The 27,409-nt window shown below is 56.8% G+C and overlaps 2 protein-coding genes across 16 annotated transcripts in view; one reads left to right on the top strand and one right to left on the bottom strand.

The window, feature by feature from the left end:
- Nucleotides 1-71: 71 nt before the first annotated feature.
- On the top strand, nt 72-21,187 carry SLC22A12 (solute carrier family 22 member 12; the record flags this gene model as incomplete). The annotated part of the gene is given in 24 exon segments (XM_082629322.1): nt 72-263; nt 974-1,033; nt 9,786-9,864; nt 10,036-10,082; nt 10,086-10,413; nt 10,416-10,450; nt 11,155-11,258; nt 11,755-11,822; nt 11,825-11,908; nt 11,984-12,152; nt 14,983-15,001; nt 15,005-15,077; nt 15,080-15,105; nt 15,269-15,378; nt 16,146-16,308; nt 16,312-16,339; nt 16,838-16,878; nt 16,881-16,948; nt 17,184-17,293; nt 17,296-17,339; nt 18,601-18,808; nt 19,493-19,552; nt 20,502-20,571; nt 21,136-21,187. Coding segments are annotated over 24 exon segments (2,238 nt in total).
- A 1,958-nt stretch (nt 21,188-23,145) lies between these two features.
- Nucleotides 23,146-27,409, bottom strand: part of NRXN2 (neurexin 2) — a gene marked incomplete at its 5' end in the record, with an annotated part of 100,058 nt that continues 95,794 nt past the window's right edge. For 11 of the 15 annotated variants that reach the window (XM_082628150.1, XM_082628151.1, XM_082628154.1 and 8 more), the window contains one exon: nt 23,146-23,870. In XM_082628150.1, coding sequence (XP_082484276.1) covers nt 23,566-23,870 — 305 coding nt within the window. In that variant the 3' untranslated portion in view covers nt 23,146-23,565. Of the gene's footprint in view, nt 24,453-27,409 lie in introns of all 15 variants that reach the window. The other 4 variants (XM_082628141.1, XM_082628148.1, XM_082628149.1 and 1 more) reach the window with 1 other exon arrangement.

The raw sequence follows: 27,409 nt of genomic DNA, 5'->3' as shown, positions 1-27,409 counted from the left end.
GCGTCTCTCGGCTGTTCTACAGGGAATTCTGAGTTGAGCCTGGGGCCACATTTGGGGCACAGTTGGTAGTAATGAGTAATGGGCCCAGTGCGTTTTTCCAGGAAGGTGGTGGCCCAGACTTTCAGAACTGCCATGAAGAGCAGTTTGGAAACAGTAACACCCAGGAGACCAGATCTTCAGAGGTTCTGGAGAAGGATTTGGAATTCCAGGCATCACATGTGTCGGGGGCTCTAATTACTTGGACACTCTGGCAGCGGGAGAAGGTGAGGACCCTCAAAGAACCATGACTTGTCCTGAAAACAACCTTGCGAAGTGGGGGTTATGATGCTCTATTTACAGATGAGGGGAAAAAAGGTCCTGAGAGCCCAAACTCAAACCGAGACCATGAAGACCGCACAGCCTCCCTGCGTCCTGCCTGGGCCCTGGTCCGCGTGCTGGGTCCTGCTGTGAGCACCGTGAGGGACACAATGGCTTAGTCCGGGCCCTTGGGAGGCGTGCAGCCCATTACCCAACAGAGGGAAGAGCTGGAGGATCCTCCCGTGGGCAGGGGGCTGCGGTGGAGATGGGCTGGGACAGGGAGGACGAAGCGTAGAGGGATGGTGGCAACGGCCCTCAGATAGAAGAAATGGCAAGCAAGGGAAGACGGGTGCAGGGCATTTCAGGCCATGTGAAGGAGGCGCCAAAGTGAAGGCTCTGAAGATGGGTTGGGGAGGGGGGCTCTGGCTGGCTTGGCCTTGTCTCTGAAGCACTCGGGAGTCATCAGAGGCTTTGAGTAAGGGGGACGAGCCGGAGCCTGCAGACACCATCAGAGGGACGACCTGAGACTGTCCTCTCAGAATTGCTATCTGGTCTCAAAGCACTTGAGAGAAGGGAGGACAGTGGAGTTCAGGTGCTACATTACACTCTGTCCCAAGTGCTGGGGACCCCGGATGCATAAGCAAACTCAGTTGGCTGTGGCTGCCACCTCCTCCAGACGCCTGCCCGGATGCAACCAGCCTTCCTGGCCACCGGGGACTCTGCTGAGTCACTGACAGTAAGCACTCCTACCGGCCTTTCTCCTGCCTGGCCTGGGACCAAGGGCAGCTGCTGTCACCACAGGACATTGGGGCTGGGAGGAATCACAGAAAACCTGCTGGACCATCTGGCCAGAAAGGTCCATGGCGCATCCCCAGGTCCAAAAGAACACACAAAAAAAGACAAAAGAAAACATGTTGATGAACAGCTTGCCTGTGACCATTTTTGGAAAGTGTGCAGTCTTACTGGTCACAACCCCCAGTATTGACCAGGGCTGGCTCCGGAGCGGGGACGCCACCCCTTCCCGCAACAGCACCTCCCCTGGTCCCTTCGCCCCAACTGCCTGATCTCTCTGTTCCTTGACCTTCTCTCCACCCGCCGCTCACCCCCACGGTCATGATCCAGACTCTCTTTCACTGGAACCTAGTCTTCCAGGCCTCTAAACACTGGAGACCAAGGGCTCAGCCTCAGACCTCATCTTCCTGCTGTGAAAGGTCACTCCCTAGGTGAACTCAGCCAGTCCTGGACTTGAAATGCCTTTCAGCCCTCGTTATCCCCACTTACCAATGCTCACTGCATAGCGACCTCCAAGAGACAGGTCAGGTTTTGTTCATTTTGCTTTTTGGTTTTTGGGTTTTTTTTGGCTGCACCACGTGGCTTGCGGGATCTTAGTTCCCCCACTAGGGATTGAACCCGTGACGCCTGCACTGGAAGCACAAAGTCCTAACTTCTGGACCACCAGGCAATTCCTAGACAGGTCAGTCTTATCGCATCCAAAGCCAGACAATTTGCTGCCCCCTCAAACTCGCTTCACCCCAGTGTTCTCCATCTCAGTAGATGGCCCCCCATTTACCAGCCCAACCACAGGGTCAACCTTCCCTCCCCTCTCTGCACCCACACCCAACCCAAAATAAAACAATATACCCCGAGTCTAAGCATTTCTCCCACCTGCCCTAACGTCCTAGAGCTGACCCTCATCTTTGCTCACGGGGACACCACCCCGAGGACCCCCTCCTACCCTGCTCCTTTTTCAGTGCATTCTCCACACAGCAGCCAGAGGGATCTTTTTAAAACATGTCAGACCACATTGCTCCCCTCCTCAGAACCCTATAAGGATCTGTATGTTCTGGCCCCATAACTGCTCACCTCAACCTACTCTCTCTCACTTACTCCATTCCCTCCCCAGCCTCCTTACCAAGCCTTGAGCACATCAGGCACACACCCACCCCAGGGCCTTTGTATTTGCTCTTCTCTCTGCTAGGGATGTTCTATCCCCAGGCATCTGTGTGCCTTGTCCCCTTACCTATTTGTGTCGCTTCCAATGTCACCTCCACAGAGAGGTCTTCCCTGACTGCCGTGTCTAAAGGAAACCCTTCACTCTTACCTCTTATGCCACTTTGTTCCTCTCCATGGCATGATGGCATGACCACTACTCATCATTGGATTATATTTATCTATTTTTTGGTTTGCTTCCCCTCCCCCAGCGGCATGGCCTCCATGGAGCACAAGGGCAGGTACTTAGCTTGTTCGTTCTCTGCTGCATCCCCAGTGCCAAGAGCAGTGGCTGGTGCGTAATCAATGCTAAGTAAAATCTGCTCAGTGAAGAATGAATCTCCACAACAGTAAGAGAAAAGCACACTCGATATCCTCTAAGAGATCAAGGAAATGATGCCACCCATGAAACAAGAAGTGGAAGTTAGGAAACAAGAACAGGCAGTTGTAGGAAGGACCAAATAGTAATTTTGAAATGAAAAGTATAAATTCTGAAACTAAAATTCCCACAGTTTGAAAATCAGAGGCTCAACTGAAGGACTGAAGAGCAGAATGAGGTCAAGTAAAGAGCAACTCAGTGAGCTGGATGCTAGAGTGGAATACCTCCCACCAGGAGGAGGTTGATTCTGATGAATTCTGGAATGTGTTTGTGTTTGTAGTGTGCACTTTAAGTATTTGCTCATTCATTTATTCATTCAGTCCACACTTACTGAGTGCCTCCTAAGTGCCAGGCTTTGCTCTGGGTGAAAGGGATACAGCAGTGAGCAAAACTGACCAGGACCCCACTTCCAAGGAGCTTACATTCTAGCAGTGGGAAGCCAGACAACAGGGGAATCTATGAGTAAAAGATGAAATGTGCTGGATGGTGGGGAGGGCAATGGGGAGAAGAGAAGCAGGAAAGGAGGCTGGGGAGTGCGAGGTTGGGGGAAGTTAACATTTAAATAGGGGGTCAGAAATGAACTTATTTACAAAACAGAAATAGAGTCACAGATGTAGAAAACAAACCTATGGTTACCAAGGGGGAAAGGGGGTGAGGGATAAAGTGGGACATTGGGGTTCACATATACACACTACTATATCTAAAATAGATAAATAATAAGGACCTACTGTATAGCACAGGGAATTCTACTCAATACTCTGTAATGACCTATATGAGAAAAGAATCTAAAAAAGAGTGGATATATGTATATGTATAACTGATTCACTTTGCTATACAGTAGAAGCTAATACAACATTGTAAATCAACTATACTCCAATAAAAATTTTAAATAAACAAATGGGGGATCAGGGAGGGCCTTGCTGAGAATGAGACTTCTTCACAAAGACTTGGATGAAGTGAGCTGTGTGGCTCTCTGGGAGAAAAGGGTTCCTGGAAGAAGGAACAGCAAGTGCAAAGGCCCTGAGGCAGAGACATGGAGCAACAGGAGGAGGCCAGTGGGGCTGGCGTGGATGCAGGAAGGACAGGAGAGGAGCCTACAGAGACAGCAGAGGCTGAACGTGAGGGGACTTTGACTTTCACTCTGCGTGAGATGAGGAGGCATTGCTGGGTTTCCTGCACAGCAGTGACACAGACTGATGGAAGTTGACGAAATGAAAATTCACATCTTAAGGCAAGACAAGAAAAATTTTAACATAAAACTTTTTCTCTGCCCTTTGGCCTCCTCCCTCCCCACGGTGTGCATAGTGCATCCACGTTATGTGTTAACCAGACCTCCCCAATGGCAGAGATACCTGCTCAACCATAAAGATCCATTTTTCTCCTTCTGGCACCAGCCTTGTAACTCCTTAGAAGATAACATTCCTTTCTCAATCCTGTAAAGGGTCAAGATGACCCACCACTCACCTTGTATGGCCCAGGACAGACTGGTCAGATGGCCTGGGGAGATACTGGGCCACTCCTAATGGAAGCTCTTAGCTTAAATACTTACAACCATATTAAGGTTACTAGCTATATTACTTGTATTCTGTCTATTTATAAGATTACTGGTTCTTGCATTACCAAAATGTATGACTGAGCCTCTGATAAAATTAGTGATGATTAGGTGACTTGAAACAATAGATCAAATATCCAGTTCTGGGGCTTCCCTGGTGGCGCAGCGGTTGAGAGTCCGCCTGCCGATGCAGGGGACACGGGTTCGTGTCCCAATCCGGGAAGATCCCATGTGCCGTGGAACGGCTGGGCCTGTGAGTCATGGCTGCTGAGCCTGCGCGTCCGGAGCCTGTGCGCCGCAACAGGAGAGGCCACAACAGTGAGAGGTCCACGTACCGCAAAAAAAAAAAAAAAAAAAAAAAATCCAGTTCTGTAAGATCAATGATTGTAACAGTGTAACTCTAGACATGGGAAGAAGTAACAAGAGGGAACAATTTCCTGGACCATAAAAGACTAATAAGACAGGCAGCCCAGAGGCTTTTGGCTACTTTTAACAAGGCCTAGTCCAGGAATAGCACATCGAGTGGCCTATCAATGAAATCCTCGCCTGACCTGGGAATAAGCATTCCTAGTGCCATGGGACAGATTGGTCATAAAACGCCTCCTAAGCCTTGGTCGAAATTAAGTCCAAAAGGGAAGGGATTGTGAAATAAAGAATGTTGCCTACCATCCAGTTCTACAAGAATCAAGTCATTTGCCACTGCAGTCTCCGACCTACAGTAATCCTAAAAAAAATTCAGGGCAAAGATCAAGATGAAGCACTTTATGCTCTGGGGAAACTTGCAGAACGGGCCTTTGGATAATTAGCTATTTTCAGGAGAAATTTTTTATGAACTCGGATTCTTGCACCTTCTCACATTTAGAAAAGCACTAAGGTCATTAACTAAGATGTCTGTTCCTCGTGACTAGCGGCAACCTTCTCCTGAGATGTGTGCTCAGTTGCAGGTTTCCACTTTGCCAAAATCACGTCTATACTGGCCTCCCCCTTAACATCTTCAGAACAGTCCTCAGAGCTCTCTGAGAGACTGTCCCCCAGGTTATAATCCTCAGTTTGGCTCAAATAAAATTTTCCATTTCTTTCTTAAGTTGACTATTGATTAATTTTTTTTGTTAACAAAGTAAAACAGAATCCCTCTATCTGTGTGCATATGGAGAGTAGATGGCAGAGGCTCAAAGGTGGAGGAAGGGAGGCCAATGAAGAGGCCCTTGCAATGATCCAGGGAAACACGGCAGCAGCTTGGGCCACGGAGGTAGCAGATGGGGAGGAGAGAAGTGGGCATGGCCCAGGCATGGCTTTAAGGTCAAGCCAACAGGACATCCTGGCAAATGGCATATGAAGTATGACAGGGATGGCTCCAGGGTTTTTTCCTGAGCAGCTGGAAAGATGGAGTCCCCGACCGCTGAGACAGGAAAGCCACAGAGAAGCACGTTTAAAGGGAGCTCAGCTTTGGTCTCGGTAAGTGTGGGACGTCTGTTAGGCCTATTAGAAAGTGATTAAAGAAGATAACTGAGGTGATACAAAGTTTAACACTTCATGGATAGACCTAGAGATTATCATACTAAGTGAAGTAAGTCAGACAGAGAAAGAAAATATATGATATCACTCATACGTGGAATCTAATTTTTTTTAAATTATACAAATGAACTTTTTTACAAAACAGGAAAGACTTACAGATTCCGAAAACAAAATTGTGGTGACCAAAGGGGAAACGTGGTGGGAAGGGGTAGGGATAAATTAGGAGCTTGGGATTAACATACACACACTACTATATATAAAATAGATAACCAGCAAGGACCTATTGTATAGCACAGGGAACTCTACTCTATATTCTGTAATAACCTATAAGGGAAAAGGAATCTGAAAAAGAATGAGTATATGTATCTGTATAACTGAATCACTATGCTGTACACCTGAAACTAACACAACAATAAACTATAAATCAACTATACTACAATAAAAATTTTTTTAATGGTGAATTAGATAAAAATTTCAAAAAAAAAAACTCACAACACTTCATGACGTGGACCATCTCCATTCAGAGAACTGCAAAATGAGGGAGGGGGAAGGCAGGAAGCTTTATAAAATAAAGAATAAAGAACAGGATGAGAAAAGTAGAAAATATCAGATTGGCTGGGACCACATAGTGAACCCTGTTTGGAATGAGAAGCAACAAGGCAATAAGTATAAAGCCCAGGGTTGGCTTGTCGTCTGGGGACCAGCTGCCTGCATACACTGCATTTCTGGTCAAGCGGAGCATTTACAGGGACATGAATGTTATCAAAGTTTTTCTTTGTTGCCATGGCACCCCCAGCAGGAGCGGCTCCATCTGGGGCCTTGTGTATTTCAACAGGCCCCTACGTTTAGGGGGTTGGATTAAAGTCTAGCATTCCAAGAGGAGGTCCTTGAAGAGGTGAATTGTCCCAAAGATAAAGGAGAGAGACTGAGAAGAGGACCAAGGACTGAGCCCTGTGACCCCAAGGGTAAGAGTGTGGGGAGAAGAGGAGGAATCAGTCAAAGAGATTGAGAAGCGGGGGAGGGGGAGGAGAGCCAGGCGAGCCCTGGGGCCCAGGGAAAAAGGGTCTTATGAAAGGAGAAATCTCAGAGGTTGTGATGGCTCAAGTAAGATGAAAATGGAAAGTGGCACTGAACTCGCTGCAGGGACATCACTGGTGACCATGGGGTGACAGGGCAAAAACTTGATGAAGATGAATCCAAAAAAGAATGGGGGGCTTCCCTGGTGGCGCAGTGGTTGAGAGTCCGCCTGCCGATGCAGGGGACATGGGTTCGTGCCCCAGTCCAGGAAGATCCCACATGCCGCAGAGCGGCTGGGCCCGTGAGCCATGGCCGCTGAGCCTGCGCGTCCGGAACCTGTGCTCTGCAGTGGGAGAGGCCACAACGGTGAGAGGCCCACGTACTGCAAAAAAAAAAAAAAGAATGGGAAGAGAGATTGGAGATGGGTGTCGACAAGCCTTTTATGGAACTGTACAGTAAATAGAAGCAGAAAAAGAGGGTGGCAGCTGAAGAGAGATGCAAGGTTGAAAGTGAGAAGAGCTTTTTTGAGGATTGGAGAAAAAAGCAGCATGTTTGTACATTGATGGGAATTGTCCAGTAGGGAGGGAAAGAGGTGCCAAGGAGGAAGGGGAGACTTGAAAAGGTGGAGAGGTGGGCTGCAGGGCACACAGGGAGGAGCTGGCCACGATGAGAGGGGACGTGTAGGGCATTTACGGTGGCAGGATGGAAGGCAGAATGTTGGGGCACCGAGGCCTGTTGGCTTCGGTGAGAGACTCAGACTGTTGGTTTCTGATGGCTTCTATTCTCTTAGTGAAATAAGGAGAAAAGACATTTATTGAGAGAACAGAAGAGGAGGTGGGAGGTTTGAAGAAAGGAGACGGTATAAAAGAGCTCCTAGTTTGTGTGTTCAAATATAAGGCTAACAGAAATAAAATGTGTCACTGCCAAACCACGACAGAAGAAAAATAGAACAAGAAAAGGCAATGGATTCCACAGAAAATAGGAACAAGGAAAAGATTTAAAGGGAAAATATGGTAAAGAAGAAAAAGCATCAAAAGGCCAAACATGACCACAACCACAATAAATGTGAATAGGCTAGAATCACTAGGTAAAAGGCAGAGGCTTTTCATTTGGACTTTACAAAAGGAGATGTTAAGCTTAGTTTGCATTCCAGGCTTATGAAGCAGAACATACAATGACTAAAATAGAGTCTGGAAGTATTCACACCGAATTGTTACCAGTGGTGATCACTGGTTGGTGAGTTTAGGAGAGACCTTTGTTTTCTTTTTACCTTTCAATATGTTTTGAATTTTTTGGAAGGTGTATACATTAATTTTATTATCAGGGGAAAAAAAGAAGTTGTTTTTAAAAACAGCTGAAGCACATCTTCATGGAACCTTTGTTTGCTGTCCAAACCTGGGTTCCAAAGATGCTCTTAAGAAGGGTCCCTGCCAACATGAACTGGATGGAATTGAGGCCAGCTGGACAATAACAGAAGGGTGCAGGACAGTGTGAAGAGAGGGGCTCCACTGCCCACTCTGAGCTCCACGGGGAGGCAGGAATAATCAAGGAGAGCTCCCTGGAGGAGGAGGCTCTTGTAGTACATGGAGGATGTGGCCCAAGGGTGAGCCTGGAGATAGCATTCTAGGCTAGGGGCACTGTCTGAGTAAGGGCAGGAGCCCACTGAGCCAGCACAGGGTGCATGTGGGAAGCAGTAGGTGAGCTGGGGTACAGAGGCCAGGGAGGCGAGGAGGTTGTACCTGTGAGCTACATGAATGGGCCGAGGGAAGAGTGGGCAAGACAAAAGAAAGCAGCGGGAGGGGAGATATTCCTAAAATAGACGGGCCTCATGCTCCAAAGCACATGAGAACAAACGGCTGGGTCACCATCACTACTCCATTGCCCACTCTCTACCTGCCACACGTCACACACACACTTGAACACACTCATGTACATATATGTGCACATACATCTATACACTCATGCACACACATTCATGCACCACGTGTGTACACACATCCATGCACTCATGCACATGCCTGTGCACACACATCTGTGCATTCATGTACACACATGGGCACACACATCCATGCACTCATGTATACATGCACACACATTTTTTGCCCTTCTGTGGCCTCTGGCCCTTTAGCCTGGAGAATTAACTATTGCAACCACGGGGGGGGGTCTCTTGGCTCAGGTCCAATCTTTCTTGACCTCCCCTCCAGCATGCATTGCTTCCCCACCCCCGCCCTGGCCATGGGACACATTGACTAGCTGCTGCTGAGGGGATGCCCCCTGGCTTTTAAGCAGGATTTGACAGGAGGGTTTTGCAGTGTGGGAGATGGGTTGCAGGGACAGGAACAGAGGCAGGGAGACCAGGGAGTGGACAGCTGTGGAGACAGAGAGGTGGGGGAGGAGAAGTTAGTAGGGCTTGGCCACTGGAGGGGTTGGGAAGTGAGTAACAGGAAGCATGAAACAAGACACGGAATTTGGGAGTGGATTTGGGGAGGGGGCAGAGACCTTGGGGAAACACTGAACTTGAGGAACCCACGGGGTGTCTGGTGACACTAAAAGCCCCAGGAGGGGGTGACCGCAAAGAGGGGGCAGCATCCATGACAGTGGACACGTACAAGTGAGGGGACGTGGGTGGAGGGCTGGGCCACACTGGCTGGGATGCGTGGGGTTTGCATGCTTGCCGGTGACTCAGCCTACACACACACAGAAGTCCTCACGGTGCACGATGTCATACCAGCCCCCAGATTAAGAGGACCCCGGGCAGTGCTTCTCCTGGGTCAGCCCTCAGCACCGGCAGAGCCAGGCCAAGGGGCAGCAGGGATGCTGGGGGCGGCGGCAGCCTCACGGCAACCAGGGCAGAGCCAAGGCCTCCCGGCCCACATGGGGCAGAAGTTGCCGTGCCTTTGAATTTGCACCTCCCTCAGAGCCGGGTTAAACTGACCAAGGAAATGATTACTAACCCGTCTCCCATAGTGTCACCTGGACACAGTAACTCCAGCCTGGGTGACTTCAGCCTCCTCTTTCTCCACTTCCCAAATTCAGCTTCTCCCAGAGATCCAGGGGCAGCTGCATCTCTGGGGAGATGCCGGTGGCTTCAGGGTCACACCTCACACAGACTCAGGTCCCTGTCGGAGCCACCCTGAGTGACGGCGGCTGAGTAGGCACTCGGATACCCGCGGGCCAAGTCTGCGAAGCGGGCGCAACTGCCATGCCCCAGGTGGCCTGGCTGGCGGAGCAGGAGATGCCACGGGGGAGGCAGGCCCCTCACGTCAGCCCCTCTGCCCTGGGCCAGCCTCTGTGAAGTGGGTACCTCCACTGGCCTTTTCTGAGCTCCCAGACTGAGTGGGCAGCCTGGGCAGGTTCCAGGTTCTCCAGATGGTGGCCCTTGTGGTCCCCGTCATGTGGTTCACCACTCAGAACATGCTGGAGAATTCCTCGGCCGCCATGCTCAGCCACCGTGGCTGGGTGCCCCTCCTGGACAACAGCACTACCCAGACCAGTGTCCCCGGGGTCCTGGACCCTGAGGCCCTCCTGGCCATCTCCATCCCACCGGGCCCCAACCACGAGCCCCACCAGTGTCTCCGCTTCCGCCAACCACAGTGGCAGCTCCTGGACCCCAAAGCCACGGCCACCAACTGGAGCGAGGCTGCCACGGAGCCACGCGTGGATGGCTGAATGACCGCAGCACCTCCACCATCATGGCCAAGGTGAGGGCCTCCCCCAAGACCCTCCCCAGGTCCTAGCACCTTAGAGGCCAAAGTCACAGATCACAGTTGGCTGGACTCAAAAATGGCCCAGTCCCGGGAGGGACCCGCCACCCCGGCCTCCACACTCACAGGTGGCTTCTGGCTTCTCCTCGGCCACATTGCCCTACAGGGGTTGGTGGCAGGAATGAGCCTGCAGACAGACGCTGTCCCCAGGCTGTGGAAGAGCGGGTGGTACTAGAGCAGGTCTGATACCCAGGCGGCCCTGCTGCTGCAACTCGGGCAGCTCTCTCCACCCAGGAGTCTCAGGGGACTCAGGGGAGAGTCACTGGGTTCCCAGAGGCAGCATCCAGCAAATGTGGGAGAGCGGGAGAGGCAGCCCATCCCAGCAAGCGGGAAGGGCCTCTCTGTGGAACGGGAGGGAAGTGGCCTCGGGAAAGCGGGGAGGAGGTGCCAGAGTGGGGTGGCTGTTGCGGAGGGGCCAAAGCAAAGGAGGCAGATGAGGCCAGAGAGGGCTTGATCCTGGACCTGTGGGCAATAGGGAGCCATGGAGGGGCTTAGGCAAGGGGTGACAACCCCAGAGGTCACCAGGCCGGCCACCCGGCCCCAGTTCCCTGGGCCTTCCCATCTGGCTCCTCCGCCCCTCCTGCCCCTCCCACCTGGGCTATCCAGCCTCCGGAGCTCAGATCCTCCTCCTCTCCCACCAGGGGGACCTGATGTGTGACTCCGAGGCCCGGAAGACCACGGCCCAGTCCATCTACCTAGCCGGGATCCTGGTGGGAGCTGCTGTGTGCTGCCAAGCCTCTGGCAGGTGAGGCCCCCTTTCCCCTCACTGGCCCTGTGCTCCCAGACTCCTGGCCCTGACTGGCCCTGAACTGGCCTCTTGCAGCCGGTCTGGGGAGAAAACTCCACTTGCAGTAGGAATACCTGCTCCCGGGTCTCACTCTGACACCCTCCAGCTGTGCCGCTGAGCAAGGCTCAGCCCCTCTCCGGGCCTCAGTTTCACTGACCCTCCTCTGTGGCTGTGAAGGGTCATTGCCCTCATCAAACGTTCACTGCTAAAACCTGCTCAGCAACGTGCCTGCCTTCCGCTGCTGCTTGGCTGCCCCTGCTGACAGGGAGCTCACCCCCTGCCCAGTGCCTCCACTCCTGCCTGGGCCGCGGGGGCGCTGCCCACGAGCCCTCCCTCCACGGACGCAGAATGTGGGTCTGGCCCTGAGAGGCACTTTAACACCACTATGCTCAGTGGGCGAGCATAGGGTGGACGTACCACGGGCCCGGCCGCCCTCCCTGTGCATGTGCCGCAGGTTTGGACTCAGGCTGGTGCTGACCTGGAGCTACTTTCCGATGGCCATGGGGGGCACGGCAGCCGCCTTCCCCCCACCTTCCCCGTGTACTGCCTCTTCCGCTTCCTGGTGGCCTTCGCCGTGGCGGGAGTCATGATGAACACCGGCACTCTCCGTAGGTCCCCCGACCCGGGCCGTGCAGGGGAGGCTCGTGCAGGCTCCCAGGCTGGCCCACTTGGTCTCCTTGCAGTGACGGAGTGGACATCGGCGCAAGCCCGTGCCTTGGCAATGACTTTGAAAGCCCCGGGCTTCAGCTTCGGCCAGGTCCTGATGGCCGCAGTGGCCTACGGCGTGCGCGACTGGGCGCTGCTGTGGCTGGCGGTCTCTGCCCCCTTCTTCCTCTGCTTTGTGTGCTCCTGGCGGGCGCTGCCCCTCCCCCTCCTCGGAGGAGATACTGCCCACCCTCCACCCGGGGCGCAGAGGGCTGGGGTGCAGGAGGCCGGAGGGGAGCCACGGGAGCCTGGTACAGCCACAGCTCACCCACCCAACCCAGGGCTTCTTCCCCTGCTCCTCCCACGTGTCTCCACTCCCTCCGCCTTCCTTCCCATCACCTCTCGGCCTTTTCCCCTCTCCTGTCATTGCCTGCCTTGGCAAGCGTGCCTCCAGGCACGTTTTCTGAGCCCCTCCTTCATGCCAGGCATGGCAGCACTAGGACAGATGGGGGGATGGGATGCAAAGATCCAACACACACACACACACACACACACACACACACACACACACACACACGCACCACTCCCAAAACACAGCCACAGTCAATCTTACATACTGACATTATTGCTAGAGGACAAGGACCACAGCCCGATTGTCAGAGGGGTCCCTGGTTCCTCCACACAGGGCTGACACGTATGGGAGGTTAGGGAATGTCTGCACTGCCCTGAAATAAATCAGGCATGGCCCTTACCAAGCTGCTGGCGCATAGTAGGTGCACAGTAAATATTTGTTGGGTGGATGGAGAGATAGATATATAGATAGACAGACAGGCAAACAGATAGATGAGTGAATGGATGGGTGGATGGATGGATGGATGGATGGCCCTTCAGGGTAGGGCTGAGCCTCGCTCATCACATATATATAGGCCCAGCACCTGGTAGTTGCTTGGCCATTGCAGCCACCACAGAAAGGAGCACAGCAGAGGCCCAGTGGAGGACGGGGCACCTGCACCCACACTGCGAGGAAGGCTGGCTCCACAAATCTCTCCCAGACCAACAGCTTGGAGCAGAAAAGTTCTTAATATGGAGCCTTTAGCAACTAATTTGCAGTCACTCTCCAGAGCAGGAGGCAATCACATCTCAAGCGGCTCTGAGAGGGGGCACTCGTACCTGACAGGTGGCCTTCTGGGATGGCAGACTGATCCCCATAACAAGAGGGTGAAGGGCAAATGTCAGCGATGCAGATTCCAGGGCACCCCTCCTGGCTCTCCGATGCTGATGCTGACTTGCGGGGCTGAGCCCCACTTTCCTTGGCAGACGGGCCCACACAGGTGCTATGTGCCCACATGTATTCATTACTCCACTACTTCACCACTTCAACAAATTGCCACTGAGCACCACCATGGGTGGGGGACTGGCTGGTGCCGGGGTGACAGCGATGAGCAGGACGGACAGGGTCACTGCCCCCGTGGAGCTCGCAGGAAATCCCCTACATCACAGCGTCACAAACCACGCTTAGGGTTTGACGCGTCAGTGGGGGATGTGGACCCATCTGAGGATGGGGCCCCCCGGCCCCTCAGCTCCCGCCAGCTCCTCTGCCTCTCTTCCAACCCAATTTCTCTTCGTGAGAAGCGTCTGCACACACAAACCCACTCCAGTGACCCTGCCGCCCTCGCTCTCCTCCCCTCCCTCGGCCCCCGCACAAAAGGGCACCGAAACTCTCTCTCCGGGGACCTCACCTGTTCTCGCTCCAAACACTGCAGGCCCCCAACCCCCTCCCCTGTCCTGCCGCTCCCCGGCCTCCAGCCACCTGCGTGATGTCCCCATTACCAGAGTCTCGGCATCTCAAACGTAGCAGCTCCTTACCCCTGCTCCTCCCCAGGGCCTCCCCGACGTTGATGGCAGGCCCCCACCCACAGGTACTGGAGTCAGAGTTGCCCTGACATCTCCATCTCCCTCTCCCTCACGGTTGCCGCGCCCCAAGTCCAGCAGGTCACAGGGTCTTGCCAACTCTACCTCTAATGTGCGCTTGAGTCCCCCTCTCTCCCCTGCTCTGCAAACCCCCAAGGACCTCAGGGACCCCGTGGCTGTGGGGCAGGCGGCCCCGCCCTGGCTGCTGCTGGGGGTGGGGCGGGGGGAGCAACGTGTCTGACTGGGGGACCTGAGTCTGGAGGCAGGAGCCTGTGCGCAGTGGTGGGCATGGAGGGGGCTCCGAGGCCTGGATGGTGCAGGGGGTCTGGGCTTGATGTTGAGGGGGTGGGAAACAAGTTAGTGTTAGGGGCTGGGCCCTGCCATGGGGAGGGGGCACTGGGATGCCTGAGGCTGACTGGCACTCAGGAGGTGGCGACTGTCACCGGGCATGGGCGAAAGGGCCAAAAGTGAGGCAAGGGCAGTGGGCCGGTCGCCTGCGAGGGGCGCTGGAGGTGAGGGGCATTGGTGACAGATGGGTGCAGGTGGACAGGGCTGGTGATGTCAGGATCAAAGACCCTGCTGCAGGCTTGAGCCCCTCCCCTGGCGGGTGTGGACCTGTTTGCAGGGAGGGGCACCTGGGGAGGGGCCAGCTCAGGCAGGAAGGTGTGGCCATGGGGATAAACAGGAGGGCCGTGTGACATCGGGGAGGGCTGGACAGTGGGGGACCCTCGTGGGCTTGCAGGACTGCGGTCCCCAAGCCATGGGGGCGTCCTTACTGCACGCAGGCCCACCAGCCCTGGTTCCCGGGCGAGGCCGGGGAAGGGCCAGGGGGTTGGGAAGGAGGCAGGAAGGAACAGGGGCCCCCAACCCCAGCCCAAGAGAGGGATGAGGGAGGAGGGAGAAAGGGTGGCCTGCAGGGGAAGGAGGGTGCCAGAGGGCCCGGCTTCCACAGCCCCGGAGCCCTGTGCTGCCTTCCCCCGACCTCAGCCACCCTGAGCCTCAGCTGCCAGTGAGGCCACTCCTCTGGGCAGAAGGGGACAGAGGGGCAGGGAGGCTCATGCAGGCCGGGCCCTGGGGACCACAGGCAGTGTCCGCCTCCCACTTTCCTCCCTCTCCCCCGCCCCAGGTGGCTGGCAGGCTCAGCATGATGGCTCCTCGTTACGGGCACGCTGGAGAGGGGCCTGCGGGAGCTACAGAGGGCAGCTGCCGTCAACGGGAGAGGGCAGTGGGGGATGCACTGACCATTGAGGTGAGGCGGGGCTGGGCCTTCCCCCAGTACTTGACCCTCAGACCCTCTCCCTGTCCCTGCACAGGGACCCTGGGAGACCGAAGGAGGGCCCTGGGCCCCCAGGCTGAGGGTTTTAGGGAGGAGGGCCAGGCTGGTGCCCGCGCCCCGCCCCCACCAGCTCCAGGTCTTGCTCTCAGCCACGCAGCAGGAGCTGAGTGTGGTCCAGGCTCCTGCCATCCTGGGTACCCTGCTCCGCAGGCCTGGACTGGGCCTCCGGACCTGTGCCTCCACCCTGTGCCCTCACCCGACCCGGCCCCAGCCTCTGCCTCTGGCCAGCCCTCGGGCCGCCAGCCGCCAGGGAACCTGGAATCAGGGCTCTGGCTGGCATCCAGCCAGGGAGCCTCTGCTGCCTCTTCTGTTGGCCCCACTGGCCTGAGAGGGCCTCCAGGACCAGGCCTGCAGCACTGGTACCCACTTCTATCAGTCAGGCTCCCGACAGGAAACAGCCCGGCTCAGGTGGGCTCAGGTCGGGGAGAGAGTCAATAGAAGAGATTAATAAGGAAGATTCATAACAAAGGTGCTGGGAGAGCTGTAGCGCCCCTAGGCAGAGGAGGCAATCAAAGAATTCAATGGCAGAAAGGCACATCCACCCTAGTTTGGAAGGACAAGAGAGGAGGGAGAGGTACTATCAGAGCCCAGGAGCCAGGGTCACCTGGCAAAGACTGACACCACTGAAGCCACAGAGAAAGGGGCTGCTCAGTGGAAGCTGGAGCCATGGAGGGGACACAGCCACTGCCCCACCTGGCACCCAGAGCTGGGGAAGGAGCAATACCCCAGCTTCTCCCCTGGTCCCGCCTCCAGCCTCTCACCAGTGCCTCCCATTGGCCAAACCTCATGAGGCGTGGCATTGGCAAAGGAACCTGGGAAATGTAGTCTACAGAGACCCCACCCCCACCCCCCCACCCACCGTACAGAGCCAGCAGGAGGGTGGAAACAGGTCTGAGAACAAACCAGCAGCCCAATCCCCAGGTTGCCTTCACCTGCCTGCCCTCACCCCCCAGGTTTGCCTTTGGTTTCACCCGCGACCTGGCCCTGGACCTGCATGCCCTAGGCAGCAACATCTTCCTGCTCCACGTCCTCATCGGGGTTGTTGGCACCCTGCTGTTGCTGAGCCGCCTGGGTCACCAGCCCACACAGGCGGCATCCCCGGTGCTGGTGGGGTTCTGAACCCTCGCTGACATGCTGGTGCCCCACGGTGAGCAGGCAGGCTGGGTGCACATGGCTGTGGCCAGAGGCTCCCTACCGGGGAGGGCTTAAGCCACAAACAGAGAACCCTTGTCCCCCTCGTCAAGAGGGCATTGGACTAGAGCAGGGCCCAGTTAGGAAGGAGGCTGCCAGGGCGTCTGGGAGAGATGGTGGTGGCCCGCACCGGGCAGCGGGTGCAGGATTGGATGGAGGGGGCAGCATCGTGAAAAACTGTGGAGACAGAATGAGAACTCAGTGATGGATTGCAGGGATGTGGGAAGGCAGAGAAATGGAGGGGGTCGAGGAGGACTCCCAGGGCCTGGCTCTGGGTGTCTGGGTGGGAAGCAGACTTGGGGGCAGCGAATGTGGCCATGAGATCACTTAGGACACAGTGCATGTGTGGACTTTGGGGACACCCAGGTGGAGGTGACTAGCAGACACTTGGAAGGTCATGGAGAGACCCCGGGGCCTCCTCCAGCAGCCCCGCTAACCCCATCTCTATCCACAGAGGTGGGGGCCCTGTGTTCAGCCCTGGCCGTACTGGGGCTCGGGGCGGGGGCGGGGCCGCCTTCACCTGCATCACCATCTCCACTGGCGAGATCTTCCCCACTGTGCTCAGGTGAGGCCCACGGTGGGGGACATCTGGGCTGGAAGGGTGCCGTGGGGGTGGCCTCCCCCAGACCGGATGTTCGTGCCTTGAATCTCTCTTTCATGTGGTCTCGGGGCTGCCCAGGTGCATCCCAACACAGCCTGACCCACTGCGCCTCTCTGGGCTGAGTAGGGCCGGGCCAGAGTGAGAGGCCAAAGCCACAGGCAGGCAGCACGGCCCCTCACAGGTGCATCTGTGTGGGCAGGATGACCGCAGTGGGCCTGGGCCAGATGGCAGCCCGAGGGGGAGCCATCCTGGGGCCTCTGGTCCGGCTGCTGGGTGTACACGGTGCCTCCCTACCCCTGCTGGTGTACGGGCGGTGCCAGTGCTGAGCGGCCTGGCTGCACTGCTGCTGGAGCTGGTGAGTGGGCCATCCCCTCCACCCTCCAGAGAACCCCAGAAGAGGGCAGGCCTGGCACCCACCCCTACTGCTGGACAGAGGGAGAAGCAGAGGCCCAGAGAGGGATAGGACTGGCCCAGAGTCACACAGCACATCTTTGGGAGAGTGGAGACCAAGGGCTGGGTCTCCCAGCTGACAGTATGGACTTTGTCCCCTACCCTTCATTCCCCCATTTGAGACCTAAATGCCCTAGCTACCCCCAGCTCCACCTCGAGAGAGATCAAGGGGAAGGGAGAGTGTAGGACTGTGTGAGGGGGAGAGCTGAGGGTGTGACGGCTGTGCTGCAGGTCCTCCCAGGCCCCAGACTCTACGACTAAAGCCCCTAGACGTCTATCAAGGCTGTCACTGCGCACCCATCCCCCACGATGAGCTCAGGGAGCTCAGTCCGGGGCCCTGAGAGCAGGGCAGCAGTATCTCCTAAGTCTTCAGGACGGACACATGTCAGGGATCAGGAGTGACTTGCACCCACGAGACTAACCCCTCCGTGCCTTTCCTGAACAGGGCAGTAAAGAAGGCAACACACAGCACCCAGGGGCGTCCTGTTCTGAAATCCACACGATTTTAGGCCTCCTGGGAAGGCTGCGATGGGATGGGAGGAGGAGGCTCTTCTCTGAGGAAGGAGAGCAAAGGCCTGGGTTTCCGGAGGGCCGGGGGGCTGCCCCTCCAGCCGAGCCCAGCCTCTCACTATCTAAGGAGCCGCCTTAAACACAGAAGGGGCACAGGAAGGTGTGCTTGGCAGGCCGCTGCCCGGTTCACCGTCACCCGACCCTCTCTCAAGGCTGCCGACAGAGAAGAGCAGGGGCCGGACCCGACCCGGTGCTTCCTCTCCGCTCACCGGCCCTGAGCTCGGAGGCTGACGTCAGCCGTGCTCAAAACCTCCCCAGCTTCTCACCCCACCCTGAGGGCTCCGCACAAGCGCCTCAGCCCCTCAGCTTCACCAGAGAGACGGCTCCGGCCCTTCCCCATCCCCCTCGCTACTCCAGCCACGCGGCCAGGTCTTCTGCCTGGAACGCTTCTGCCACCTTCCCTACCTGACAAATCCCCCGCCTCAGCCTCCCGCACCCAGGGCAATGACCTTGTTCTGGGACCCAGCGCCCAACCCAAGTCTCCAGTGAAATTTTTACCATGGCTGCGGCTACACGCCTGTCCCCCACCCCTCCAGCCTGTGAGTCCCCAGAGGGTTGGGGTAGTCTGCCTCCCCGTGTCCCCAGCTCCCACACAGAGGGCCATTGGTGCGAGGGAGATGAGAGAGGGAATAAAGGACTGTGCCAACTCCAATGATGAGCCCCCAGGGTCTGCCGGCACAGGGGTTGGGGACTTCTTCACTGGGACGGCCCTTTCCCAGGCCAGCTTTCCTGTCCTGAGTGCCAGCCGAGTGGCTGTCTTTTCCAGCCTCTGCTGTGGGCCAGGCACCGTGCTGGAACCGCAAGGTATCGTCTCAGTTTCATCTTTTCCTGAACCCTTTGAGGTAGATGTTGCCCTATTTTACATACGGGAAATCTAAGGCTCAGAGAAACTGTGCCTGGGTGCCTGTGACACCCAGCTAGGAGGGGCAGATTAGGAGTCAAGCCCAGGTCCGAAGGCCCCCAGAGCCAGCTCTGGCCCCAACACCCCCAGCCTGCCCTCAGGCCTCAAAGTCTGGGCATCCAGTGATGCTTCTCGAGGGCAGGGCCTCCCTCTGAAAACCATCCAAACCCCCCTCACTGGCATCATTTATGGGGAAGCCCAGTGCAAGGGCTCAGATGGAAAGGCATGGGCCCCCGAGCTCCCCTACCCCAGCTAACACACTCATGAGTGCAGCAGGAGGCCTTTCCTGCCTAGCGGGTCCCCGCCTGCTGCCCCATCTACTGAGTCACCCCAGACCTGTGCTCAGGTGGTCTCTGGTCCACCTGTGCCTGTGCCTCTGCTTCCAGGCACCTCAGCAGAAGGCTGCACGCCTCTACACCGACATACACACACACATCAGTGAGGTGTACACACGTAAGAAGGTCAACGGGAAATCAGGAAGCAGCTCCCTGGCCCCAGGAGACGGGATCACTCCCTGGCTTGGTCATATCTGCCTGGGCCTCTGGGGGGTCGTGTCCTTTAGCTGTCTGCCTGTGGCCACCCCTCAGTGAAGACCCCCAGAACAAAGGGGCTGGCTGTGGGGATCATGTTTGTAAAGATGCCCAAAGGTGAGATTTTGCCAACCTGCCGTGGACCTTCTGTCTTGTCTGCCTGCTGCCCAGCTGAGCTCCAGCTGCCTTACTTACTGTTGCTTAGCATTCTTGGGGCCTTAGGGTATCCAGAAGCCTCCAGAAGGCAGACCCTAGGGCTGGTGGAAGATGGCCCCTCCTCTCCCCAGGGATGTCCTCCAGCTCACCAAGTGGTCAGAGCTGTCCCTCTGCCCAAATTCAGAATGGCCTTGTTCCTGGTCCTTCCAGGTGGTCACAGCCTTCCAGGACCCAGGGCCTACCTAATTCCAACATGTCACTCCTCACTTAACTCAACAGGACCTAGAAGCTGGGAGGTCCAGGGCCCTGCCCCTCTGGGGCAGCTAGGGAGTGAGTGTCATCACTGTGGCGGAGTGGGCGCCCTACCAAGGGAGAAGGGGCCTCCCTCGGCAGCAGCCACAGGTCTGCAATCAGCTAGGTGCTACTACCCGAAAGGCAGGTCTTCACTTGGGACACACTTGTTCTTTTGATGCCCGTCCCAGTTTGCTCCTGGCCCCGGAAGCTGCTGGGCACCCTGCAGTGGTAGAGCCAAGGGAAGTGGGTTTGGGAAGGAAGAACCCACCACCACCCCTACAGCCTCCGCCCCCCCATGGCAGGAGATGCCTCAGGCAGCAGGCACAGGAAAATGCCTCAGGACCCACTTTGGCCATTCTCCTGCCTCCAGCCAGGCCTGCAGCTCACCCAGGAGGGTGTGTGAGGGAGGACAGTGTCAGCAACACAGTCTCCATGTCCACCCGCAGGAGGAGGACATTCTCCCAGAAGAGTCCCCGCACTGGCTGAGCTTGTGTTCCCTCCCCTGGGGGCTTTCATGGCCAGTGCAGGTCTTCAAGGTCAAAGGCATCAGCCAGACTTCACTGCAAGCTTCTTCCCCACACTCCGTCCTTCCTTTCCCATCCCCCTCCCCCGGTAGAATCTCCTGACACATCCCTGCCAGTACCAGCTGTCAAGGAGCAGCGTGCCTGGAATTTCGGCCACCCCCCGTATGCTGTTTGGACTCTCCTGGGGGTCACTGCCAGCCCAGCCAGACACCAAGGAGCCCAGGTCCGGCCCAGGTGTTAAGTTCAATATCAGATGCACAGGATGAAGGAACTAAGAGCAAGGTGACCGTCTCTTACAGACAAGTACACGGAGTCAGCGGCAGAGTCCAGGAATCTTTCCTCTTACTACCAAGTCCTTGGGTGGCAGGGCTCTTAGCTTCCTTACGCAGAGAGGAAGACACCCAGTCCCGCAGCCACACGGCGAGGAGCCGGACTGGGGCCCATCCTTCCAGCTCCTGCACGCTCCTTCTTTCTGGCCCCCTACTCTGATAGACTAATCAAGGCCACTCTAGAACTTCTGGAGTAAGGATGTTCCCTTCTTGATACTGAGGAAATCCTGCCTGCCTCTCTTTGCTTTCTCTGGCCAGTGGTGATGGGGGCAGGAGAGCCTGAGCTAAGTCTCCATTCCTTGGACTGAGAGAGCGGCAGCAGAAGAGCCAGGGCAAGGCCATCACCAGCACAGGAACAGGATGCTTCACGCCAGGCCTCCCCCGCGGGCTCGCACAGAGGGTTAGAGCCGGCCTCGGTGGTGCTGATCTCCAAGACTGAACAGCAGTAGGGGGCAAGCGGGGCCCAACCCTCCCTCCTGGTGGCTGGTTCAGGAGGGAAAGGGGAGGCCAAGTCCATGGAAATCCACCCTCAGGGGCCGCTGGGGGAAGACTCACTCTCCTACCCATGTTAGGACTTGGGGGTGGGGGGAGGACTCTCAAGGGCCACTGGGGCACAACCCACGGTGGGAAGGGTGGTCCCACGATAAAAGCTTTGTCCCAGGATGGAGGGAAGGAGGGGGAGATGAGGCGGCCCTGGGTGGGGCTCCTGTGGGCAATTGAGCCCAAGGGCCCTCGGTGCTGTCCAGGCCTAAACACAGACCAGGCTTGTGAACTGGAAGATGCTGCAAGAATGAGCTGGCCGGCAGCAGAGCCGCCCGAGGTGGGAGCTCAGGAAGCAGAGTAGGGCGGTGAAGGGCGCGACGGTGAGCCTAGAGCACGAGAAAGCAGAGCCAGGAGGGGGAGGCGAGACCCACCGAGCAGAAGGCAGAGGAGACCTGAGTGACAGAAGCGTGGCTGAGTCCTGTGTCCAGTGGCATGGCGGTCCACCGTGGCCCCCTGGGAGACGCACACCCACCCACACTCTGCTTGCTCTCCCGAGGGCGCCCAGGTGCGCGGCTCCTCGTATACAACCCCCATCTCAAGAGTCTCGGCTCCTTTCGACGGAGAGGCTTAACAAATCCAGACCCATCTCAGCATGTCTGGGACCATGAGCCTGTTTAGTGTCCCCATGAAGAAGCAAACACCTGGTCTGAGGTGTGCTGGCTCTACTTCCACCTGCGGCCACAGGGGCTGCCCACGGTCAGCCAGTGGGGGGCAAGGTCCGAACCCTAGAGATGCAGAAGGGGCAGAGACGGGAGTTAGGCAGAACTGGGGGCCAATCTGGACTCAGACACTGAGTTACCTTGAGACCTTGGACCAGCCACTGAAGCTCTTCCCACCCAGGAATAACATCACCTCCCCCAAGGGCTGTGTCAAGGCCAGTGCCCTGCACACACAGCCACCAGAGGGGCAGGCCCTCTTTAGCTACTAGGGGGCAAAACGCTGCTCCCGGCTCGGGATTTGTCAGGCCCCAGAGAAGCTAAGGTCCGTGGCCAATGGGTCCAGAGACCAGTCATCGCTCACAAGCCTGGGGCCTGTTTGCTGTCTCCTTCCCCAGCCCGCTGGGACATGGGAGTGAGACAAAGACAAGCTGCCCCAAGGCGCCCAAAGTCATGCTCAGCACAAAACTTTGGGGGCTACTTACCAGCTCTCGTGGGCTCCAATCTGCACCCAGACCCCAGCCCAGAGCTCGGACCAATGTCCCAACAGCACCCAACCCGAACAAACTGCACAGGACCGTTGGATTTGGAAAGTTTTTGTTTTCTTTTCCCACACATTTCCGGGGTTGGGGTGTTTTCCAAGACTCAGACACATTTGTTAACAAAGAGAGAAAAAAAAAAACTGGGGGAGCAGGGAGCCTGTGGGCAGAGAAGTGACCCCAGCAGTATGCGGGTAATGCCTGGCTCCCTCTCTTCCCTGCTGCCCGCGCCCAGTGGGTGCCACAGGCTGCTGCTCGCGATATCTAGATTAATTGTCTTCAATATATATCTGCATTTGCCTTTCCCCTCCCACCCGCCCCCCACCCTGCTCCTCCAGCAGCTTCCCCATCAATGCACGTCGCCCGGCTGGCACACAACAGAACAGGTCTTCCCAGGCCCGAGCCCCTTCCCTGGGCGGAACCAGGCAGGCGCCTCCTCCTGGTGGGCGGAGCCATGGCTCTCGGGGGCCATCCAGGCCCCGCCCCCCGCTGGGACGCTCCGCCCACCCTCCCGCCCTTCTCCCACCGACTCTGGAAACCCAAAGGGAGGAAAGGAAGGGGGAAACCAGACACACACAAAAAGGAGCAGTGGGGAAGGAGGGTGGGGACAGAGAGACACAGCAAGCCTGGGGTGGGGACTGGAGGGCTTGGGAGGAGAAGGAAGGCTGGCGGAACAGAGGGAGGAGGAAGAAAAATGGAGGAAAATGAACAGGACGAGTAGTTGACACTGTACAAAACCCCCAGTCTTCCTTCCCTCCCAACCCCACCAAAATAAAACTACCCCCCTTAAAAAAATAAATCAACCCAGGGCTGTGAGCACGTGCCCTGCCCGATGGGCGCAGAGCTGAGAGGGACAGACAGCCCCAGGACGCACGATGACTCCGCGCCGACGGACGGCAGGAGGAAGGGGACGAGCACGGGGTTTTCCTTTTTTTTTTTTTTTTTTCATTTTTTTGCGTTTCCTCTTCGCGAGAGAAGTCTGAGGCAGCAAGGGAGTGGGTCCCCAGGGCCCCGGCAGGGAGAGGGCCGCACCCTCCTCTCGGGCCCTCCCGGGAGGGGCAGCTGGCAGTGGGGCGCGGTGCCGGGGGCTCAGACGTAATACTCCTTGTCTTTGTTCTTCTTGGCCTTGCTGGGCGTCTTGGGGGCAGCCGGGGCCTTCTCCTTCACTACCGCCCCGTTGCTCTGGGCCGAGTTACTGATGTAGTTCCGGCTCTGGTCCACCTGGTAGGAGCCCTCGTCGCGGTTGCGGTACTTGTACATGGCATAGAGGAGGATGAGGATGCAGAGCGCCGCGGCCGCCACGATGCCCACCACCATGCCCGTGGTGCTGCTGGACTCCCGGATCACCTCCACTGCGCCCGGCGGGCCCCGCTCCCCAGGCCCCGTGGGGTTGGCTGTGGGCAGATGGGGGAAGCCGGGGGCGGAGGTCACGCCGGGGCGCAGGGGAGGGGGCCTCCGCGGCTCGAAGGACGTGGGGGCCCCGGGCCCCAGGGGTGGGTTCTCCAGCAGGGGCTGCAGCGGGTCTCGGTGGTTCATTTTGCCCGCTGGCAGGTTGGGGGCCGGGGCGGAGGGGGCGAGCAGCACCCCAGGGGCGCCCGTGGCCCCATCTGTCCTGAGGTTGGGCCGGGGAGCGGGTTTGCGGGGGGAGAGGAGGGTGGTGCGGTCCGTGACCAGGGGAAAGGTGGTGTAAAAGTCCTCGTCGTCCGTGGGGGGGAGGCTGGAGTCAAAGACCTCCCCGGAGGCAAAGCCCGAGGCCTCGATAGGCTCCTCGCAGTCGCTGTCGTCCTGCTCGGCCTGGCATGGGCCCCCGGCGGGCGGGCGGCGGGCCGCGGGCGGGGGCAGGGTGTCTTGGGTGGCACCCACGCCCGTGAGGAAGGGGTAGAAGGTGGGGGGTGGGGGCACGAAGGGGGATCGGGTGGCCACGGGAGGGGGGTCTAAGGAGTCCTCCGTGATAATGGGCAATATTAACTCTCCTCCTAGAACAAGAGAGAGAAGAGAAAAGACAGGGCGTCAGCGAGGGCCGGGGTGCAGGCGGCCGGCACAGAGAGAGAAACAACAGCCTCACACACCCAAATCGGTTCCAATTGGCTTTGGCGGAGACTAGAGCGGGCTGGGCCCGCCCGCCAGCCGGCTGGAGCACTGCGCTTTTTAAGCGGGCAGCGGCTCGGATGCCCTGGGCACCCCACGCACGGGCTCTGTGGCTCTCTGGGTTTTGGTCTTTTGTTTGTCTTAAGAAACCAAAAGGAAAAGAAAGGAAAGGAAATAGAAAAGAAATGGAAAAAAAGAAAAGAACTCTACTGGTTTAAGGCTTTAAAAACAGATACAAGAGCAGCATTTAAACAAACCTAACAACAATATCTTTTAGGGTTTTTTCTGGGTTTTTCTTTTTTTTTTTCTTTTGTTTTTAAAAAAGAAGATAGCATACCACGGAATTCAGGCAACTTACATCAACAAATAGGCCGTGTGATTTTAGCATGAAGAAAAAAATTACAAACAGAGCTGTGTAAGCGGGTTCTCCCGGAAAAAATAAGAAAAAAACAACTTTTCCGTACAACGTTTCCTTTCTATCTGTTTGGTATCTCCCTCCCTCACTCTTCTCTCCCTGAACAACTTGCTTCCTCCAGAATACTCTCCTCCCTCACTTGTGCCCTCTCCCCCTCATTAAACACAAAGCTGAAATCTGCACAGTGAAGGCTGGCGCTGAGGAACTGTTACCACCACTTGGTGTCAGCGTGTGGCGGGGGAGGGAGGGAGCAGTGGGAAGGAAGGCTTGGGGAGGAGGCACGTGACAGGCAGCTGTGTAGGAATTGCCTCATGGGTGAGAGGACTTGGGAGGGGATGATCATGCGAAGGGGCTTTGAAGGCTAAGTGCAGGTTGGTCATGGGGAGAGGAGAACTGAAGGTGGGAGGTGACGAGGTCCAGGAGGAAGAGCTGGCAGGGACACACAGGCACATTGGAGGAGGGTCCTGTCCTATAGGACTTTGGGAGTGGTGGTGAGAAGCCATGTTGAGGTAAGAGGTGAGGAAGGACAGGGAGTGAGGGAAGGAACTAGGCAGCGACACATGATTCTTGCACTAACCCTAAACCCCCAACTTTCTCTTTCTTCACCCTCCACCTCTGACCCCCACTGACTTCCCCCCCTCCCCCTCCCCAGAACCCCCATGGGCCGCCAGGACCTGGCCAGGGCTTGACGGCCTCTGGCCGTCTTATTATTGTTAAAACAATAATAAAACAACGGAAAGAAGATGAAAGCAAAAAAAGAAAAGAAAATACATACACAGCCATCTGGGAAGGATGCACTTGCTAATATAGGGCCCAGGAGAACTACTGGGGAGGGCCTTTGGGGTGGGGGTGTAGGTCTCCTCACTCCCTAGGTCGGATAACTGGGGTCCCCTGGGCCAAAACTGCAATTCCCATCGGCCCCAGAGGGTGAGAATTACAACTCCCATTAGTCCTCATCAGCCCGTGGGTCAACAACTACAACTCCCATCAGCCCCCTGGGCCCCCTCTCAAACAAAAAGCACTGCTACCCACTGGTCTGGGGTAGAAGAGAGCTGCAGCCCTGGGTCTAGGTGGCTGGTGGAAGGGCTCCCTCCTCTTGGAGGGGCAGTTCTGGTCCTGGTAGGGGCGGTAGGTTTCCTCTCTAGCTCTCCCTCCAGCACAGCTCAAGCCCCGCCCCCATCTGAGTGCAGCTCCCTGGTCTCTCTGCAGGGCTTGATCTTCAGAGATCACACCACAAGCCTCCCACCCACTCCATGGGAGGCTTCTCAGGGTTTCACTGACAGGCCCCTCTGCCCCAGTGCATCCAGGCCAGCCATGTGCCACCACCACCACACCTTGGCACCTCTTCTCCTCCTCCCCCCACCCAAAGCGCTCTGGTCTCCACCCTGCTGTTCAGACACCTCTGCTGATCCTTCAGATCGCCAGCTCCAGCAGTTTGGCAGAGCTGTCCTTGGCCACACTAGCCAGCTCAGCCAAGATCTTGCTATTGAACTCACAGCCTTGCTGAGCTCCTCAGGCTGCTCTCCCCACCAGGCTCCAATCTCCCCCTGGACAGGGGCTCACCTGCCCCCCAGATTGAGAAGTCTCGGGGCACCTGGGCTTCCACCTGCTCAGCCACACTGGAAAACTGAGCCAAGAGCAGAGAAGCATGTTTTGTGGGGCTGGGACTGTCCAACCCTGGCTTTTTATGGAGGATGCTGCTGAGGCCTGGGGTGGGCAGGACTTCCAGGGTCTTCCAGGTGTCACTGTGAGGCTACATGAATGAATAGACTATCCAGTCCCTTCTGTGGCTCTCAGAGGCCAGGCGAGGGCCAAGTCTCACAAGGAGCCCCGGAAGGCCTGACTCATCCTCCCCACGCCTGCAGGAATCTGCTAGGCTGCTTGACTCTTGGCTTGGATTTTAATGTGGGAGGCCAAGACCTGTTCTGTCACTAATTCCTGTGTGACTGTGGGCAAGTTTCTTTTCATTTTCTGAGCCTCAATTTCCTCATCTATAAAATTAGGGTATTGGGCTCCAGGCCCAAGGTGAGGCCAAGGCCTGGATCCCAGCCTATGGTTGAACATACTTTGTCCTCCCATCCCTACTGAGCCCTAGACCCACCAAGGATGGCCCAGCAACCTGGCCCCTGGGTAAGTGGCAAACTCAGCTGTTAGGTCTCAGGAGGAGGCTGGTAGCCCTTCGAGTTGGTAGGATCTGGGCCCAGCCATGACAAGGTTCCCTTCCCTGTGTGGACCCTGAACACATCTGGGGTCCTCACTGCTGGCCCACACCACCTGCCCCCTTCCTGACCTTTGCCTTCTGTTCAGAACACCTTTCCCCTGCTGATATCTCATTCATCCTTTGAATCCAACCAAATACCTCCTCTTTCAGGCAGACCTCCAGAGGCTCCTCCCTGCCTTGGGTGCCTCTGACACCTTGTCCCTATTTTG

The sequence above is a fragment of the Mesoplodon mirus genome (assembly GCF_964341445.2).
Source record: "Mesoplodon mirus genome assembly, chromosome: 7".
Taxonomy (NCBI): Eukaryota; Metazoa; Chordata; class Mammalia; order Artiodactyla; family Ziphiidae; genus Mesoplodon; species Mesoplodon mirus.
This window is presented reverse-complemented; position numbering and strand designations above follow the sequence as displayed.